The sequence below is a fragment of the Equus caballus genome, chromosome 3, assembly GCF_041296265.1.
Source record: "Equus caballus isolate H_3958 breed thoroughbred chromosome 3, TB-T2T, whole genome shotgun sequence".
In the NCBI taxonomy this organism is placed as follows: domain Eukaryota; kingdom Metazoa; phylum Chordata; class Mammalia; order Perissodactyla; family Equidae; genus Equus; species Equus caballus.
In genome coordinates this window covers 65,178,035-65,196,714 of record NC_091686.1, presented here as the reverse complement: position 1 = coordinate 65,196,714, position 18,680 = coordinate 65,178,035, and the positions used below count along the sequence as shown (strand labels likewise).

General features: G+C 45.0%; 1 protein-coding gene across 7 annotated transcripts in view; it reads left to right on the top strand.

The window, feature by feature from the left end:
• Positions 1-543: 543 nt before the first annotated feature.
• SEPTIN11 (septin 11) overlaps positions 544-18,680 on the top strand; it is an 86,136-nt gene continuing 67,999 nt past the window's right edge. For all 7 annotated transcript variants that reach the window (XR_011437517.1, XR_011437516.1, XM_005608691.4 and 4 more), the window contains exon 1: positions 544-2,030. Coding sequence is in view for 5 of the 7 variants with exons in the window: in XM_005608691.4 (XP_005608748.1) it covers positions 2,004-2,030 (27 nt within the window). In the remaining 2 variants the exon portion in view is untranslated. The remainder of the gene's footprint in view (positions 2,031-18,680) is intronic.

Sequence of the window (18,680 nt, the reverse complement as noted above, 5' to 3'; positions counted from 1 at the left end):
TAATCCTCCCCATGGGAGAAGGGACAGAATGTCCATATACATAGAGCTGCAGATTGAAGTACTTCTCTTCCCCCTGCCTTTGCATAGCACCCATCCACGTGGTAATCTTAATTCAACACTTACTGAGCGCCTATTGTATGCTTGACATACAATGGTGGTCCTTGTCTTCAAAAGATCTGAAGTCTAGCGGGCTGAAACTGGTCAAAACTGAAGAGGTCAGTGCCCTGCAAAGCTAGGCCCGCCCACAGACCGAAGGGGTCCCCATTCAGGGTCCCTGGTCTTTCTTTCACTGAGAGCACTTCCCCTTTACTCTCATTCCAGGAGGTTGCACCGCGTCCTACAAGTGGAATCCAGCCCGGGTGGCCTCAAGCCCCTCGATCCCTCCCCGGGCAGCTCGTCGTCTACCTCGCAGCAGCCGGGCCGCGCCCGGAGCCCACTCACCCTTAGCCAAAGGCGGCGCGGTGCCTTCGAGTTCTGCGGCACCCCGGGGACAGACGCAAGGCCCTGAGAAACCTGGGTGCTGCAAGTCTCAGGTCAGACTCCGAGGCGTCCCGGTCTAAAGAGGCGCTTTGTCTTTCACCTAATTCAACAGACCCTGGTTTTCCCTGTGGGCGCAATCCCGTCGGCGGATCGCAGCCCTTCCCAGCCTCACCGTGTTTTCCCTGCGCTTCAATCCAACCGGTTCCCCGCCCGACCGGTGGCTATCCTCAGTCACCTCGTCGTCGTGGGCCTCCCTCTTGGGCCCCAAGAGGGGCCGCGGGAATCTACAGCACCTCCGACACAACTCGCCGCCCGGCCTTTGCCCGGGCGCCGCGCCACCCGGCACGCACCATGACCCTGCCATTCGCCCGCCACACCGACGAGCAGAAACCCCCCAACATCTGCTGAGAAAATCCCTTCCCACGGCGGGGGAGTTCCAGTCCCACGCGCCGGAGCCGCCCGGACTCTACAGTCCCCCGCCCGGGGCCATCCCGGGCCCCCCCCCCCCCACCCCCCAGCCAGCCGCAGCCCCGCGCGCCTCCGGGTCGTCGGGGTTGTCTCCGGCGATCAAATCAAGTCGGCTGAGACCCCATGTGTGACCAGCGAGCTCTTGTTACAGCCGGGGGCGGCCTGCGACCCCGCGCTCTGGGCAGTCTACAGCTGCCTTAATTCTCCAGCGGGGGCGTCCTTTTCTTCCTCCCCAGCAGGCGGTGGCTTGTAGTCCACGGCAGCAACTACTACGGCCTCTTCTTCTCGACTGGTCCCCTACCCGGCCGCACGCTACAGTGACAGCTTCTAGCTGCCTGTCTTTTCGTCTCTGCCTTATCAAGAGTATTGTGGAGAGGCAACTCTTCCCTCGTGGGGTCTGCCCAGCCCCACTTCGGTCGCCCACCCCTGGTGGCCCGCGCCCCTTCCAAGCCGGTTCCTCCGGGTGGGGCGTGCTGGCCCGGGGCTAACTTTCCGCGAGATGCTGTCCCCGCGGACCCGCCTTGCCCGTGTCCCTTCCCCCTCTCCGCAGCCGCTCTAGCTGCCCGCTTCGCGAAGCGCGTGGCGGGACCTGGGCTGGGACCTCCGCGCCCAGGCTTTTACTCGGACTCCAGCACGTGGTGGAACGGGGGGTGGCAGCCAGTGCACAGGCTGGGGGCGTCACGGTGGCACCGGAGAGGGTCATTTCGGGGCCGACGGCAACATTCGGGGAGGGCGAGCCCTGCGGCCTGAGCTTGCCGACCCGGGTCGGAGACCCACCCACCATCCTCCTTCCCACCGCCTCAGCCCAGGCGCGCAGGCTCACACCCCTTCCTGGGGAAGCGAATGGTCCCTTCCAGGCGGGTGGCCATGTTGCTCTAATAAAGCAGGAGGGGCGGCGGCGTGGGGGGAGCAGATGCTGCTGGCTGCGAGCGGGAGCCGGGCGCGAGCACAGCGCAGCCGCGAGGGAGCCGCGGGGGAGGCGAGCCGGAGCCGGAGGAGCAGCGAGTGTCGGCGGAGAGCACCCGGGCGCAGCCGGAGCCGGAGCCGCAGCCGCGATGGCCGTGGCCGTGGGGAGACCGTCTGTGAGTGCTGGGGCCTCGCTTCCCTCGCCGGCTGCTCCTCCGGCGCTGGGTAGTCCCTGCTTTCGCGCGGGTGCTGGCGGGGAATACGGGGGACCCGGGTGGGGGCTCCGGACGGTGGCCGCTGCGGCTTGGCTGTGGGTGTGTGCATGAATTTGGGCGCGCATCGGGGGCCATGGGGAGGGCGAGCAGCCCAGAGGCTCCTCTACTAAGTGATGCAACAGTGCATCGCTTCGTCGCGCCCCGATTCCGGGGATGTGGGAGAAAAAGGACCCCTCTCTTAATTTCCCATTAAACGGATTCTTTACGCCGCGGTGTTTCTCGGCTGCCTCCCTCTCCCCGCGCACACCTTTTCCCTCGTGACAGCCGAGAAAGGCGCCGAGTGCGGGGGTTTCTTGCCGGCTCCGCGGCGCCGAGGGGCGACCAGGGCGTGGGAATTGTTGGCCAAAGAGCTGTGTGTCACACAGCTGTAGAAGCGGTTCAAAAATAAAGGGGTGGGATTTCGTGGTGGCTTCCCCAGTGCATTGTGAGATTCTGGACACCCTCAGGCACCACCCGGGTGACCAGGGCCCTGCCCAGGATGTGGACAAAAGCCGTAGATACACACACAAAGTTTTCAAAAGGCCCCCTTGTCGTGGTGGGTGGAAGTATTAAAATGCTCTCCGGCTGGAAGGCCGGGGGCGGCGGGCCGCGGAGGCGGGGACGCGGGGAAGAGGAAGGGAGGGCGTGTGCCTGGAGGAGCGGGTGTCCCGCCGCCCGGAGCGAGGGAGGGAGGAAGGGAGGGAGATGCCCCTGGCCGGAGTTTGCTCCCGGGGTGCAAGGCTCAGACCAGGCCCGGGGGCAGCCGGACTTGGAGGGTGCGGTTTCAGTCGGCACTCGGCATCCCCGGGTGGAAGGCGGAGGAAGGGGCGGCGGCGGCCTTTCCTTTTTCTTGAAAGGAGCGGGGCGGCCTGGGCAAGGCGGAGTCCTCTTTCTTTCTCTTTCCCCATTTCTTTGTCGATGTTCAAAGTCCACTTTCGCCCCACGGGCTTGGGGGCGCCTCGGGCGACGTTCTTCCCGCTCTCCCACCTCCTTTTCCCTCTCTCCCCCTCTCCTTCCCCTAACTGTGTAGCTGCAGGTGGTGGCTTGAGAGATTTTGTAGTTGTAGACGAAAGTTCGGGAGATACGGGAAGCTCGCACACCCCAGACATGCGAGGCTGTGCTCTCGGACTCACGGCTCTTCCTCTTGATCCTCCCGGATACACGCGCCTTTTGGCCCCCACGCCCCACCCGCCCGGGAAGTTTGCTGGGTCCCTCTGCGTGTTCTAACTCGGTTTGGTGGTTCGGCTGCCGCGGTGTTTTCACAGACGTTTTCCATAGTCAGAAAATGTGCAGTGGTCACATTAAAGTCTAACTGTGGGCCTTTTAGTTTAATTTTAAACTCTAATATTTAATGACTTACTCTTCAGAATTCAGTTCTCTTGTATACAAATTGTGCTCTGGATAATCCTAGTGGTCATAGATTGTTGTTACTGAGAGTATTTGCATAGTCTCCGGATTCATCCCTTTATTTTTCTGGTGAGGAAATTGAGATCCAGAGAGGTCAAGTTTGTCTGGTTAAATTACTCCCTCTGGCACCCTATACTTATTTCTAGGGCACAGATTCAGATAACTAAAATAACAGTATCTGTTTTAAATAATTGGAGAGCTTCTAGGAATGCAAATGTTCCCGGGGAGGGAGGTCTTTTCCAGTAACACCTATTGCTGGTGCATTCTTGAGACGGGCAGGGGAGGGGGGAGGTGGAAGAAATAATTTGCTGCACATTTTCTATAAATTAGTTAGTTCATATATGTCAGTTAAATAGGAACAGTATGTGGATTTAAGATTTAGTTGTGTGGCCATAATCATATCCAACACCAGGTCTGCCAACCAGATGTGAGCTTAATCCCACAGAATTCTTGTGTAAGACCTCTCTTATTCAAATAGTAGAGGAAAGTTTTTAAAGTGTATGTGTGCAGAGGAGGTAAATGCTTTCTCTGCACATTCCCTGTTGTCACTGGAATTAAGATTAATTTACTTACAGTTTAAAAACAGAAGACTTTTGGGGACTGAGTTGTGGAATGGGTGATCAAGAGTTGACTACAAAGTTGAAGTCTTTTCATACATTTCCAAGGAGTTGTTCCACTGTTTCACTGTGTTCATTCAGTTTCTGTCTTAAGTGTGGTGTCTGCAATTATGTCTTCAAACAACCCTGGTGAATGCAAAAGATTCTCCAAACCCAGCTCCTGGGGATTGGCACTGCATCCTTCACAGTAGAATTCTCTGCCTCTCCTGTTTCCTTATCTAGCTTATGATTTGAATGAAAGAAAAGAAGGGTGTGTTGAGAGAAAAGAATCACTCCAAAGTTGATTTGTGTGTGAATGGAGTTTCTTTAGTTACTCCTTTAGAATTAGATTTTTTTTTTAAGTTGCTTAGGAAAATAGGAACCGATCTCTTTTCGCTACAAACTGCCTGGCCCATCCAGACTGAAGGAAAGTTCAGTCGGAGTCATTTGCCCTCAACTTTAGACATTCTTGAATTTGAACATCTTTAGTGTGATATCCCAGGTATATGTGACATTTTACTGGGCAAAAATCCTCATGTGTCGAACGCAGACTGTCTTATGAAGTGGTTATATTCAGTTATAACCATTTAAACCTCAAGGCTAAATTCAGATGTTTCTTAAGTGGATTTGTTGTTGGCTGGAAAACAAAAGCTTCAGCTGAGTTGATACTGTTTATTTCCATTTTGATCTTGACCCCTACCTTCTCCATTTTCCCACAGACAGTTTTTGGGCTTGGCTCTGCTCTTTCCAGAATGTAACTGATGATTAGCAAGAGCATTTCTCCCCTAGGGATGTGTCCATATTTTGGATGAGTTAGTATTTTTACTTCCAAGTCCCAGGTCAGCTATTATCTTTAAACAGAGCATGGTAATTTACCCTACCTGGGAATCGGGCTTTACAGCGCTGATCCACTCTCTCTTAAGGTGTGGTGTTCAAGTTATAGAGTCTAGGAGTTGAAAGGAACTTTAGAGGCCATTTGGTTCAGCCTCCTCCCCAATGCAGAAATGTTTCTTACTTTATCCCTAACAGAAGGTATGTGTTTAAATTTTCCCAGTGGTGGAGATTCTTCTATGATATCCTTCAAGAAACACATTTAATTGTTTTTTTTTTTTTGCCTGTTCAGCCAAAAGAAATGGAAAGCCAAGTTCATTTACTCACTCATTTAACACTATTTGAGTGCCTCCTATGTACCAGGTATTGTTCTAGATGCTGAGGATACAGCTGTAGATATGAGAGAAATTTCTTTCTTACCTGGAGCTTTTATTTTCTGAGAGATGTGGTGTCCATATGTATTAAAGTGACAGACTTCAGTGAATTTTGTAAGCCATTTAGAGAGAAAGGGAATTATGTGCGTATTGCTGAGTCAACAATTATGATGCAGGTAAAGGATCTTATCTGAGGATCACTGTAGACAGTTCCTGAAGATATGGTCCCTCTTCAGCAGGAGGAGGGTGGGGACTGACAGTGAAATGTTATTTCCCCTTGCTATATAATTGCCATGTCTATGACTTGAGGATGTGGCCCCCATACGGAGGGCTCTGGCTGTTATATTTGGAGGAAGATTAGTGGAGCTGAAAAAGGTCCAGGAGTTGGCCATCTAAGTGATAAAGGGGCTGTCATCCATGGGGAGTTTTGAAAAATTAAAACTCTTTAGTCAATGATATAAATTATACACATTGAGGCTCTATAAGCAATTATTAAGGAATGCAAGAAGTGTTTGAGGTGCAGTAATCCCTGCTTTCTAAATCTTTTGAAAACTGTAGATAATTATCTTTTAAAATATCGTCTTTAAAAATAATGTGTCTTTATCACAATGAAAGATAGACCCGAGGAATTGATTAAAAGAACAAAACTACGATATCCCACCATCCTGATGTAACAGCTCTTAGGTTGTTAGTGTGTTTTCATCCACTTTTTGAGGTTTACAGCAGCAAGCATAACCCATCTTGCATAAACTGCTGCTTAGAAACCAAACTGTGTGCCTGGATGGGCCCTATCTATTTGGACAGTAAAATAATGGAGGGAACAGATGCTTCGTGCTTTTGCAGGGGCCACCCTATGTCTGTGGCCAGACAAAGGAACGAATGATTTGGATCGCCTGCTTTGATTGATTGCTGAAAGACCCAGCGTTTACACCCATGGTGATGCCATAGCTAAGAATGATCTTTGGGTTTTGACTCCCTGTGGAGCAGGCTATAATCAGAGTTTTCTGTGCCTGTGTTTCTCTTTGTAGGACCTTAAACTTGTTTGAGGGGATAGGGGCTGCTCTTGGGTTTTATCATTTATTGAGAACTTTCAGCTAGACTTGTCTCAACTGGGGTCAGTGAAACTGAACCACTATTTAAACAAAGACCCAGGAGATCTAAAGCTTCTGCCCTTTTTCCCAGGCAGACCTACTTTACAGTATAATTGATACCCCCTTTGTTTTGTTTTGTTTAAATTGACAGAAACTCCCTTCCAACTAAACAATACCTCTCCTGACCCACTCAGGCCTGCTGGCAGCCCGTCAGTGCAGTGGCTGTTGCTTGTAAGAACAATACTTGGGCTCAGGTGATACAAATTCTGAAAAGCATTTGCTGGGTGATCTAAAATCAAATTTGCATCGTCTGCAGTAGAAATCAGGAGTCTGTTCCCTGACAGGACCAGAGCCGTGGCGTTAGAGCCACTTTTCTTAGGATCTGTGCCAGTGAGTATGAGCGCCTCGCTCAAAAGGCTGCAGGAAGTCGAGTTGTGTGGGCACATTCTGTCCACCTGCTGAAATGTGACCATGTGGGACTGAGTGTGATGTGCTGATGGCGGGGCAGGCTGAGGTGCAGAAAGCCTTCGCACTCCAAAAAGGAATTCTTTCGTACCTGACAAGTGGGAACTTTGTTCTTGCATTTTCTTCTTTTTTTTTTTTTTTTGGTACTTTAAAAGTTGTGGTAAAAATACTCATAATATAAAATGTATCTGATTGTTTTTGATAATTAAGTAACATTCCTTTGGGAAGAATTTATGATTTTCTTATTTTCTAATTTTTTTCTTGGAAAAGTAGAATCACAGTCATGTAAATAGGTTAGAAGTAGAAAAACAAAACACCCCTCAACACGTGAACACATCCATAGTCATTCTTGGCTTCCTCCTCCATCTGCTTCATCAGATATTTCTTGTGCACTTTCTGTGTATGGGTGCTGAGGTTATGATGTTGAGTACTTGAGATGCTATCTCTGCTGCTGTCATAAAATTTCTCTGAAGGACGAACAAGCAATTGGACTTAGCAAGGAATGCGAAGTGGAAAAGTGTTCCAAGCCAAGGGAACAGCATGTGCACAGCTCTGGAAGTGAGAGAGAGAGGCTCTTAAAAAAAATCCAGCGTAGCTGGGCCATCAGCATTCAGGATGGGGTAGAGTAGACAGACAGGAGGCTGGGAAGGTTGGAAAAGATCAGATCACACAGTGCATTCTTCAAGACGTATGTGTGATTACTACAAAACTCTTTAAGTATTTTGTATCCTGTCCCCCAACTTAGGATATCTCAGCTTCTGGGAATTGGTTGGTGGCAGACACTGAAAATCTGCAGAGTACTATCTCTTCAGGGTTCAGTAGAGGAGAGGGGAGATGAGAAAGGCGCAGGAGCTGATTCCTTTCATGGCCAAATTGGGCCCTGAGGAACAGAGGAAGCAAAGACTGAGGAAGGACACAAAGAGAAAGATGAGGGGTCCAGTGACAACACGCCCAGCATAGGTCTTCCTCTGTCCAGTCTTCTCAAGATGTGGAACTAGAAATTCTAGTTTTCTTAGGCAGTGAAGCAGCTGAGTCCTGCAGCAGGAATGGTGGGACTCCTCCCACCTTGAACTGCAGGGCCCCATCAGTGTCGTCCATAAAGAAAATTAAAAACCCGTTGGATCCTATGAAAGTAGGAGGAAAGTCTTAAAAGTCAGGGCTGTCTTAAGACTTAATACCTTTTTCATTCTTATCATCCCTTTGTGTGCTCTTTTCTTGCCAATGTAAGTTTCGTGAATCTCCTTAAGGGTGCCCATTGAATTTACTCAGACCTGCAGTTGGAAGGAAAAGCCTTGACCAAAACCTCTGCATGGAAAGCCTGTTCAGCAACTTGATTTTTATTTGTTTAATTAATTAATACTGTTTTTGCTGAGGAAGATTCACCCTGAGCAAACGTCTGTGCCAATCTACCTCTATTTTTCTGAATGTGGGCCACCAGTACGGCATAGCCGCTAACATAGCAGTGTAGGTCCGCACCCGGGAGCTGAACCAGGGCCACTGAAGCAGAGTGTGCCAAACTTAACCACTAGGCCACTGGGGCGGGCCCAGCATCTTGACTTTTAAATTTTTTCTATTTAAATTACTGTCAAGACAATTATCTTACTTTATCCTCATGAAATTCGTGAGAAAGGATATAGACAAGCAAACTGAGGCACAAAGAAGTTGTCACTTACCTAATCTGGTACACCAGTGAATGGGAGAGCTAGACTTCAGAACCAACAGGTCTTAGACCAACATGCATACAAACCTACTATTTGTATTGGTCACTTAGGCTGAATTATACTGAGGTAACATTTGGTCCCAAGTTTGGGTAGCTTACACAGCAAAGGTTTATTTATCACTTAGGGTCCTTGTCTGTTCCATCCTCTGAGATCTCTGTGTCGACCCAGGACCCAGGCTGAGGGACTGTTCTCTCTCTGGACAGTGCGAGTCTGGGGGCAGAGGAAAAAGAGACATGCTGAACGCTGAGCTGACCCTTCCAGCTCTTAGAGGGGTCAGTTCCACACGAACTTCACTGGCCAGAGTACATGGTCACTCCTAAATTCAACAGGATGGAGATGGATAATCTTTCTGCAAAGAGCGGCACTGCCAATCACTTGGCCAAGCCTGAGGGCCGTGGGATGGGGACGTAAATCCTCCCCTCGGGAGGGGCAGGGAATATTTTGAATAAGAGTTCACTGCACCTTCCTCATCGGGGAGTCAAATATAGAGCCAAGGGTCTTTATTATTTTAAAAGAATTGTCTCCCTGTCTATAATGATTTTTCTCACTCTATTTGTCTTACTCTGATTCTAGCTGGACATGGTAGAATGATGGGAGACAGAAAGAGTGTGTGTGTGTGTGTTAAGCAATCAGAATGAACTGAAGGCAGAGTGTGATCATTCCTATTGTTCACTCACAATGAGATGCGCTTCCAGTAGCACCATCACCAAGTAAGTGATGTGTGGTGACCTTCTGAAAGACGTTCTGTGCTGCTGTCTGGTGGCCCAGCTCTGGGACTGTACTCTCTGGGAAATGGTTTTGAGGCCATTAGGACTTCCAGCTGCTTGACAGAATTATTTCCCTTGGGGCACTTCCAAATCAGTCCTCTCCCAGCCCGTCTGTTCCTACATGCAGATGCTCAGATGGCACCTTTCTTTTCCTGACTTCGTTTTCTCTGACTGAGAGGCGGTAGTATATTGCATTCTGTTCAAGAATGTGGGCTCTGGAGCCAGACTGCTGGGGTGCTAGGCTCTCAGCTCTGCCATTTAACCACGTTTGTGACCTTAGGCAAGTGGCTCACCGGCCACCTCATCTGTAAAAAATAATAGTACCTTCCTCAAAGATTGACAGGATTAAATGAGTTAGTCCACACAAAGTGCTTGAGACGTTTGTCCTCAATAAACGGGAAAAGAATACTGAAATAATACCAGCTTTATACCAAAGACCGTGCTCAACCAAAGCCGCCAACCCATCCACCGCAGTAGGAAGTGAGCATTTGCCCTTTTCCATCGCACGCCTGGAAGACACAGTTTTCGCCGTTTCTAGTCAGAGCACGCCTTTGAGGCACAAATCCAGTTTACCCCCTCCTCGAAGCCTCCACTTGCCAATCCAAGTTTTGGTGATTTTTCTGCCTTTGAGTTCCTGCAGCAGTGATTGCCTGCAATACTTATGTGTCACCCACACTGTATTCTGGAGCCCTCTCCCCCACTTATCTTTAAGTTCCTTTTCTTTTTAAAGAAAAAGGAATGATCAAATATAGCTGTGAATGTTAAAGAAAAAAACCCCAAAACCTCATTACTATAAGCAGTATATTCTGCTAGCCTGGACCATATTCATGCATTCTTAGCCTATGTTGCCAGACTTAAGGGGAGGGACTGTGTTGTACCCCCGCAATAATAAATCTTCAACTGAACGAGTGAAAATCGATCCTTTGGATCAGTTGGATGAGATCTGTGCAGGCCCACATCCTCTCAGTCCACCTCTTCATTCCAGCTGGTGCAGGTGCTGTTGCTCAGGCAGGTGTAGACCTCATACCTGCAGCTTTCTGCCCCAGGCTTCTCTGCTGTAGCCACGTGGGTTCTGCTTAGCTGTTCTGCCCTATGTACATAGCTGGATGTCCAAGGGAGTTACCATCTTATGGGGCAATCCTTAACTGATGGGGGTGGAAGCTGGTGGATAAATACTGCTTTCTCTTCATGAAGATGATTGTGAGGCACAATCTATATGGCTCTTTAGAGGGTCCCCCGTGGTCCCAGGCCCAGCCCACAGGGGCGATCAGCTCCATATGTATACGCTAAGGATGGCTGTCCCTCCTTTCCTGTCTCACTGATCCTGGTCCCCACTCCTCTTCCTCTGGATCACTTCCCCAAATAGCTGCATGCGCGCAAGCCTTGTCTTAGGCCCCTAAATTTTGGGGAAACCTGAGTGAAAACACCTTGTTTCCTGGTTTGGGGTTCATCTTTCACCTTATGCAAATGAGGGAGCATGAATGTTACTTTTATAACATACCGAGTTACTCTGGACATTAAGAAATATGCTCACAGCAAACTAATCCTGTATCAGGTTTTTACTATTTATTAGAGGCCAGACTTGAAACTGTTATAAAAACTAGACTCAGAAAAGAAAAAAACTGGATGTATCACCTAAACTTTACTATCATTTTCGTTGCTAGGTCCTTGGAATGGAACTCTCTCATATTCTCTCAGGATGGAAGTGCTTGTTTCTGAGTGTGTTGTGCCTTGTTTGTTCTGTAACTTGTTTAACCTACCCATTTCAAGTGAATTACATATTTTGCATTCTAGAAACTAGATACGGAGCTTATGGGGGAAAATATGTTTTTGGTACGTGAGCTGTGAACTTGGGCCAAAGCTTAAAATTGTTTTGACAAAATCAGAGAAACTTTTGGGCTCACACTGTCTGCATATTGGAAAAATGAGGTAATAATTCTTGAAACAAGTTTTAATTAACTAATACTAAGCAATTTTAAGGCCCCAGATTAACTTAAGTGTCTGCCTGAGAGTTCTTAGGATGATGGTTCAAATCACCCCTTCGCTTTGCATGAACCACAGGCGGTTTCTGATGATGTGGTAGAGATCCTTAGAAACGCCGTAAACCAAACTGATTCGTTCTCCAATTTCCCCTGATTTTATCACCTTTACTCCCACTCTTTGAGGTTTGGTTTGACTTTTTGTGTGGGTGGGCCATCTAAGACTCTACCCCGCCTGATGGAATGATTGCACTGTCTATTACATACCTCTTTGTGTTCAAAGGTCCTAAGCTGAAGCACAGTGTCACCTCTGAGCTCTCTAAAGAAGTTTTTTAGTTTTTGGTAATCAAATTTGCCCCATCCAGAAACCAGAATTCCAAGGTATTTTAAGAATTTAAGGCAGAAAATTAAATTAATTAAGATAAAGTTTCAGCCATTAAAAAGACTAATAATGTGTTGCCAGTCGCTGCTTTTCAGCTGTGTGGAAGAGAACCTGAGTCTAAAGTGGATTTTATAACCCAATCCAAGCTGGGGGTGATGAGGACTCTCAGGGACTTTACAGAATAGACATTTATTTAGGCATATTGGGGAGTTAGGGATACTGCTAAATATTGCTACATCTTCCTTCTTGAAACTTGTATTCTTATTGCTGAAAGGCTTGTCCTATTTCCCACTTATTAAGTCGCTTAACAAACATTGAGCCCCAGTCAGCACCACGCATGAGTGAAGATGTCAAAACCACATTTCTTCTCATTCTCCCACTAAACCAAACTAGAAGCAAAATATTTTTGGCAAAAGGATCTCCTTGTCACTCAGATGTTCAAAACTTTGGAATAAGGCTTGGATTCAGGGACGAGTTACCCAGTCTTGTTTGTCACTCCTACCTCATGTCTCAACCATTAGCAGCCTCATTCGTGGTTATCATCAACCAGTCAGATATTTTAGGATCTTCTGTATTTATAACCCTGAGCTTCCATGATCTGGAGGGTCTCAGCAGGCTCCGCCATTCAACCCTCCCCTTTCCCTTACATAGTAAACATCCGGAACTTGGTTCAGCCTTCAGAGAGAGTAGGGCCCATTTTATTTTCCTTCTCTTCCCTTTTTGTGATGTAATTGGAGGAGTGCTAGAAAGACAACCCAACTTTCTTTCCTCCTAGGTTACCATTGGAAATTTTCTCTTTTGGTTTAAGGCAGGGATAAGAGGGCACATCAAAGGAAATTGGAAAATTGTATCAGAATCTGGAGCGCATATCTTCAAAATCTCTGCCAGATTAATATGTGTGCTCCATTCCCTCTTCAGAGCACGCTGACCACCCACCACGTGCCAGAGGCTTTTGACTAGTAAACTAGTATTCTGTTCTAGGACACACAGGCAGTTTCTGTACCCACCGTGCTTACTGGGTCTGTTGTTTGTTTCCAAACCTGCTTGTGCCAGTTGTAGTAATAATTATAATTGCATAATTTAGTTTAATATTATGTAAATCTATGAAATATAAATGTGAAAATAGAGTTGCTTCTAAATTAGATGCTTTGCAAAGATTTAGTAAAGGTGAAAATTTTGCTAAAATAAAAACTGCCATGAATGTAATGTGGTTATGATAATCATAAAAAGTTGGAAGAAAAAAATGTGAGAATGTAAAAAGAGTTTCTGCATTCAGATTGTGATGAAATGCTTTTAAATTCTGGCTCCACTTGAAAGAAACAAACTAGAAATCATAGATGATGTCTATGGGTTTTTGCTAGAAAGACCCTTATAATTGGAATTCCTCTCACTCATTGTGATGAAAAAAACCTTGACCTTTTGTCAAAAAATTGGTGAATGAATGTATGCTTATATGTTTTAAGGTGAAATAAAATGTTTAGGCTATAACTATTGTTTTTAAAATTCTAGTCTCTAAGGGTCTTTTAAGATAAATTGTCCAACCACTGCTCCTGACAGCCTTGGACAAAAGCTCTGTAGGGGACAGAAGAACCGTTCCTCCCAACTTGTGCTCCCCCATCCCCATATTCTGACGCGTATGCCCTCTGGTTGAGAAGCATTGTGTATAACTATCCCCACGGGGTAGATGGGGGGAAAAAGGTTGAGAACTACTGGTTTGTCCTGGGTTGAGATATAGATGTCTCTGGGAGAGTTAACTCACTTGACTTTATTTAACTTGCTTTACACCTGATATAAATGGTTATCAGCTTTTTCTTTTCTTTCTGATTTCAAAGAGATGAAAGGACACTAGAAACATTATCTGTTTCATCAGTTTCCTTTAGCTTAGTCAGGAATAAAGGAAAATATGGTTTTGGAAGCAAAATAATCTCATTTTGGAAAGGCAGGGTTACTTAGTGATCTTTTACATTCTCTCTTTGAGATGCGCACGCACGCACACACGAGATATGGTTACTCAAAGATGTGCTCAGTCTGTTTGGAAGAAGAAACCATCGCATTAGATGTAGATGAAAGCGTGGACCACAGTGTTTGTAACCAGCCTTCCTGGATTTTTACATTCGTTCAAGTGCCTTGACTTTTTGGTTCAAGTGGTTCGGTCCAACTATCCTGGATAATCTTCCATCAGCAATTTGATTTAACTTTTAATCCCAACCATGAGAAAATTGGGTTAAAAAAACAAGTAGAAAGTTGTCTTTCTATTCCAAAATAAAAGGAGTGGGAGGAGAAAACAACAAATCGGAAGCTGAAATGTGTGATTTCTCCATTTCTCAAACTAAAACTGGAATCATTTTTCAGGGTTTTTTTTTGTCTTTAAATATACGTTTGAAATGTTATTGTTAATTTGCAGCTTGGCTTTGCCACTAAACTCATTACACACACTGCAGTGATGTCTTAATGGAAGTTGTGCAATTCCACAGATTTTTCCTGTGATTCGATTTCAATGGGTAAAAGTTGATTTTCACAATAACTTTGTGAGGTAGTTTGATTAGATTTTTTTTTTTTTTTTTTTGAGGAAGATTAGCCCTGAGCTAACATCTTTTTCCAATCCTCCTCTTTTTGCTGAGGAAGACTGACCCTGAGCTAACACCTGTGCCCATCTTCCTCTATTTTATATGTGGGACGCCTGCCAGGGCATGGCATGCCAAGTGGTGCGTAGGTTCACACCTGGGATCCAGACTGGCAAACCCCGGGCCGCCGAAGCAGAATGTGCACACTTCACCGCTGCACCACCGGCAGGCCCTACGTGTTATTCTTGACTCAATCCGTTCAGTCCCTATTTGATGGATCAGGACTCAGACTTGCCCAAGATAAACTGTGCTGATCTTAAGGCCAAGCCTTCTGACTATTGGTTATACCCTCTTCTTACCAAATGGAGATACCACCCTAGGCTGCAGAACAGCTCCGTCAGATGGAACTTTCTATGATCATGTTCTACTGCTGCATTGTTCAGTGTAGTAGCCACCAGCTGTATGTGGCTATTGAACACTTGAAATATGGCTGGTGCAACTGTAGAATTAAATCTTACAGATTTCATCTTAAATCTTGTAGAATTTACCTTGTTTAATTTCAATTAATTTGCATTTTAATTAGCCAGATATGGCTAGTGGCTACCATAGTGGATAGTGAAGCTTAAGGAGTATAGTCTAGAAGAATTTACAATCTGATCTCTCCTTTTTTAAGATAAACTTTTTCGTTTAGGGACATTTTAAACATATACAAGAATAGAGATATGGTATCATGAACGCTTCCATCTCATCACCCAGGCCAATCTTATGTCATCGATTTCCCTTTCTCTCTAACCTCTTTCTCTACCCTCGACCCCCTAAATTATTTTGAAGTAAATCCCAGGCACAGTCTAATCTCATTTTAAGAGCTAAGCTGGTGACCTGGGAGAAGGGGGGAAATGATATCAGGAAGAGGTACTCAGGATCTTCAAATGTATTTGTGATTAAAAACAAAAGACTTGAAGTATATGGATGGTAAAAGTTGTAATTAACAAAGATAGGTAATGTTAATTACAAAAGATATGTAATGATTATATAGATGAGTGATATTCTGTATGTTTGAAATATTTCATCACCATTGTCATCATAATAAAAAGCCAAGTTTGAGCCCAGAGATGGAACAGTCACTGTGTCAGGCGTCGCTTACCTTGCTTATGTTGAACTTTGGTTTATGGGTAATTTAAACATTCAAACGTTGTTCACGGGCAATATTTATTGTTGAGCTTTATTGAATGCCAGCAGTGCTATAGAGTCGTAGGACTCTAAAAGATAGAAAGGCAGCTGAGGACCATTTCTAGCCCGATCTCCTTGGAGCACTTAGTTCCAGAGAGTAGGATCTTGCTTTGAGCTCTCATTGCACTGCCCAGTTCTTTCTCTCACACCACACTTGCCACATCGACTGATTCGCTGAGTTAAAGCTTGCACTAAGTCACTCCTAACTAGTTTTTAAAACGACAGATTCTATGACCTCTTTTAGGGGAGAGAGATTATTTCTAAGTCTCCGTGTGGTGTTGTAGATACCCTTGTTGGAGAGAAATGTTTTTGTAATTAACAGTATAAAGAAGTCATTTATGAAATTTTATCTTTTGGGCTGAGAATTTATGCCTATTACTGGTAGAGATTATTAGAGGAAATGCCTGTTTGTTTTCTGTATTTCTGTTTATAAAAGAAACCCTTGTAGCAAGCACATTTTGGTCGTGTGGACACACTGAAGGAAATACTGCTTGCATCGATGATATTTAAAAGTGCACTTTTCCTTCACAACATAAAGCAAGAATTGTTGCTGTGCTTTTATAGTTGAATTTAGGGGCTTATAAAGATTTTCTTCCTTATGGTAGAGTGCAGAATGTGTATATTCTAAATTTGGAACGCTATACTTAGGATTTCAGGATTTAAGGGGAAGGAATTTGTGATGGTAAAAGGATCTTGTATCATCAGAAATGCTCCCAGGCCTTGGCTCAGCTGTCCTATTGATGGAAAAAGATAATCGCTTTAGAAGAGGAGCTATTAAACATTTCAGCAACGTTCTGAACAACTGCAAGGCTACAGTTGCGACAGGATGCCCTTCCTCTCCCATGGTCACGTCTCCAGTAGAGTCTGCCCTTTGTGTTCCTTTGGGCTTTTGTTAACCACATTCCTGGGAGAGAGGGAAAAGCTATGTCTAATCGCATCATCTATGTTGCACTTTAGTCCAATTTGCTTCTATTCCATGATTTGTGGAAATAGTGAATAGTTGGTTAACACCCTGCGTATTAATGTTACCACGACTCAAGATTTATGCCGTTTTTGCTAATAATACTCCTGTGAAATGAGCATTCTTGTCTCCACTTGGCAAGAGGTTTGAATCCATGGTAGGGCTAAGAACAAGATTGAGAAAGATGTTTTGTCAAAATCAGTTGCTCTGTCCTTTTCATGCAGGGTAGAGACAAGAAACTGTTAAGACAAGAAACTTTTGAAATGACTGACCTGATTAGGAAAATATAGCGACTATTTTCAGCAAGGAGGGCACGAGATTAGTATGACTAGCAGTTTTTTTTTAATGTATTAAGCTTATAGATTTCGAAAGGCTTTTATAGTAGACCAAATTTAAACCTAGCAATAACACATCTTGAAAAAGAAAATAAAAAATTCATGTAATCTAGATCTCAATTAATGCTTGCACTTTATTACAGTTAGGAAAATACTTAACTTGATAGAGCCATAACATTAATAAGAAATAGAAGTTTACCTTATGTATTCTCTTTAAAATAGTGTATGATCAATGGTTTATCACGCAGCTTTGGTAGACCTCAATTTGATTCTGGATTGAATTATTTATGGCATGGTAAGACAGTAAGGGAGAGAAATCGATAAACCATCTTTGAGCAGGATGAGCTTCATTATTTGACTCATTTATTTGAGGAAGAAAAACACCAAAGGGACAACTCTCAGATTTTCAAACTACTGTGAATGGGCAGGCACATGCCACCTCTTGGCTCTGGCTGGTGAAATGAGGACCTTAGTGGTGCCCTAGCTTTCAGTTTTCAAGAGAAGCTGGACATTTAGAGTTTGAGGTGAAATTTCCTCTGAAAATGTTGGCCACTGAATCAAATATTTTTAAAATACTGTGTGGGCCACATAAACATGTTTGTGGGCTGAGACTGCCAATTTGCAATCTGATTTCATTTGTTTTTCTTGTATTTGGATAAAGAAACCATTAAAGTTTTTTGTTGTTTTTCGGTGCGTTTTTTTGGTATGCCCATTTTTGTAGCAAATGTGCTTATTTTTAAAATAGAAGTGAAGCAGTTGCTTGAACTCTGATTTGAGACTGTGTAGATCGTTTGAGGACAGCAGCAAGACTTTTAAATTGTTTCCTTAACAGGATATCTCCAAACAGGTTTGAGCTGTAGGAGATGGAGTGGGGAGAAGCAGAACCGAAGTTGAGCTGTGTGGTGTGACTGGAGCCCACGGCAGAGAGAGCGGGGGCATTCTTGAGTGTGGTCTCCCGGGCAAATGTCCCTCTGCAAAAACAGGTGCTATAGATAGTGAATGGGTTTGGAGTTTTTTCTTTTTGGTTGATGTCCAATGACAGTTAATGGCTGTTCCTTACAGGCTGTGAAATTATTTATGAGCCTGGCAGTAGGAGGATGTAAAATGCAAGTGGCTATAGGTAGAATAAGGTCTGTTACCAAATTCCAATAAGTTGTTAGTGCTAGAGCCAGGAGGGACGTTAGAGGTCATCTACTCCAGGGCCTTCCTGTGAGAGAGGAAACAGAGGCCTGGGGGGTTCGCTTGAGGCTCAGATTTCTCATTAACCCTTCGCTGTCCAGCAGGAACTCAGCACTCGCCCTTCTTTGCCCCTCTTCTTCCCATCTATTGAATTGTGACAATTAGAGAGTCTTGAAAAGCAAAAAAAGCAAATGTTTAGTAAACAGAATATTTAGAAAATGTCTTCCTAGGAGGTTCCTTTAGCTTGTCTTTCTAATTCTCAGAAACATTTTATTGATAAAATTTCTGTTATTTTTGTATGGATTTTGAGAGCCTTCTTTTCAAAAGCTTGCTCTTCCATAATGTTTTTAAGAAGCAAAAAACTGGTTAGATCATCAACAGAAAATGTGGCAAAATTACCTTTAATTCTGCAGAATTTCCTAGTGGTCATTTGAATCATGTGAAGTGGTTGATTTTAGCTGTTTCTGAACTATAAAAATGGTAGTTCATGATTCAAGATCGCAGTTTGAGACAAAGGGTAACGAGGAGTATTTGGGGTGTCTTCCTATTCTTCTAAAGATATTCTCGGCATTTTACATGGTCATTGACCATTCAGCCCTTCTCAGTTTATCCTGCTCAAACACTGTTATGCTGGAGCATTTTTACTGAGAAATGTGGAATGGAAAGCTCCATGTGCACACGTGGCCCAAT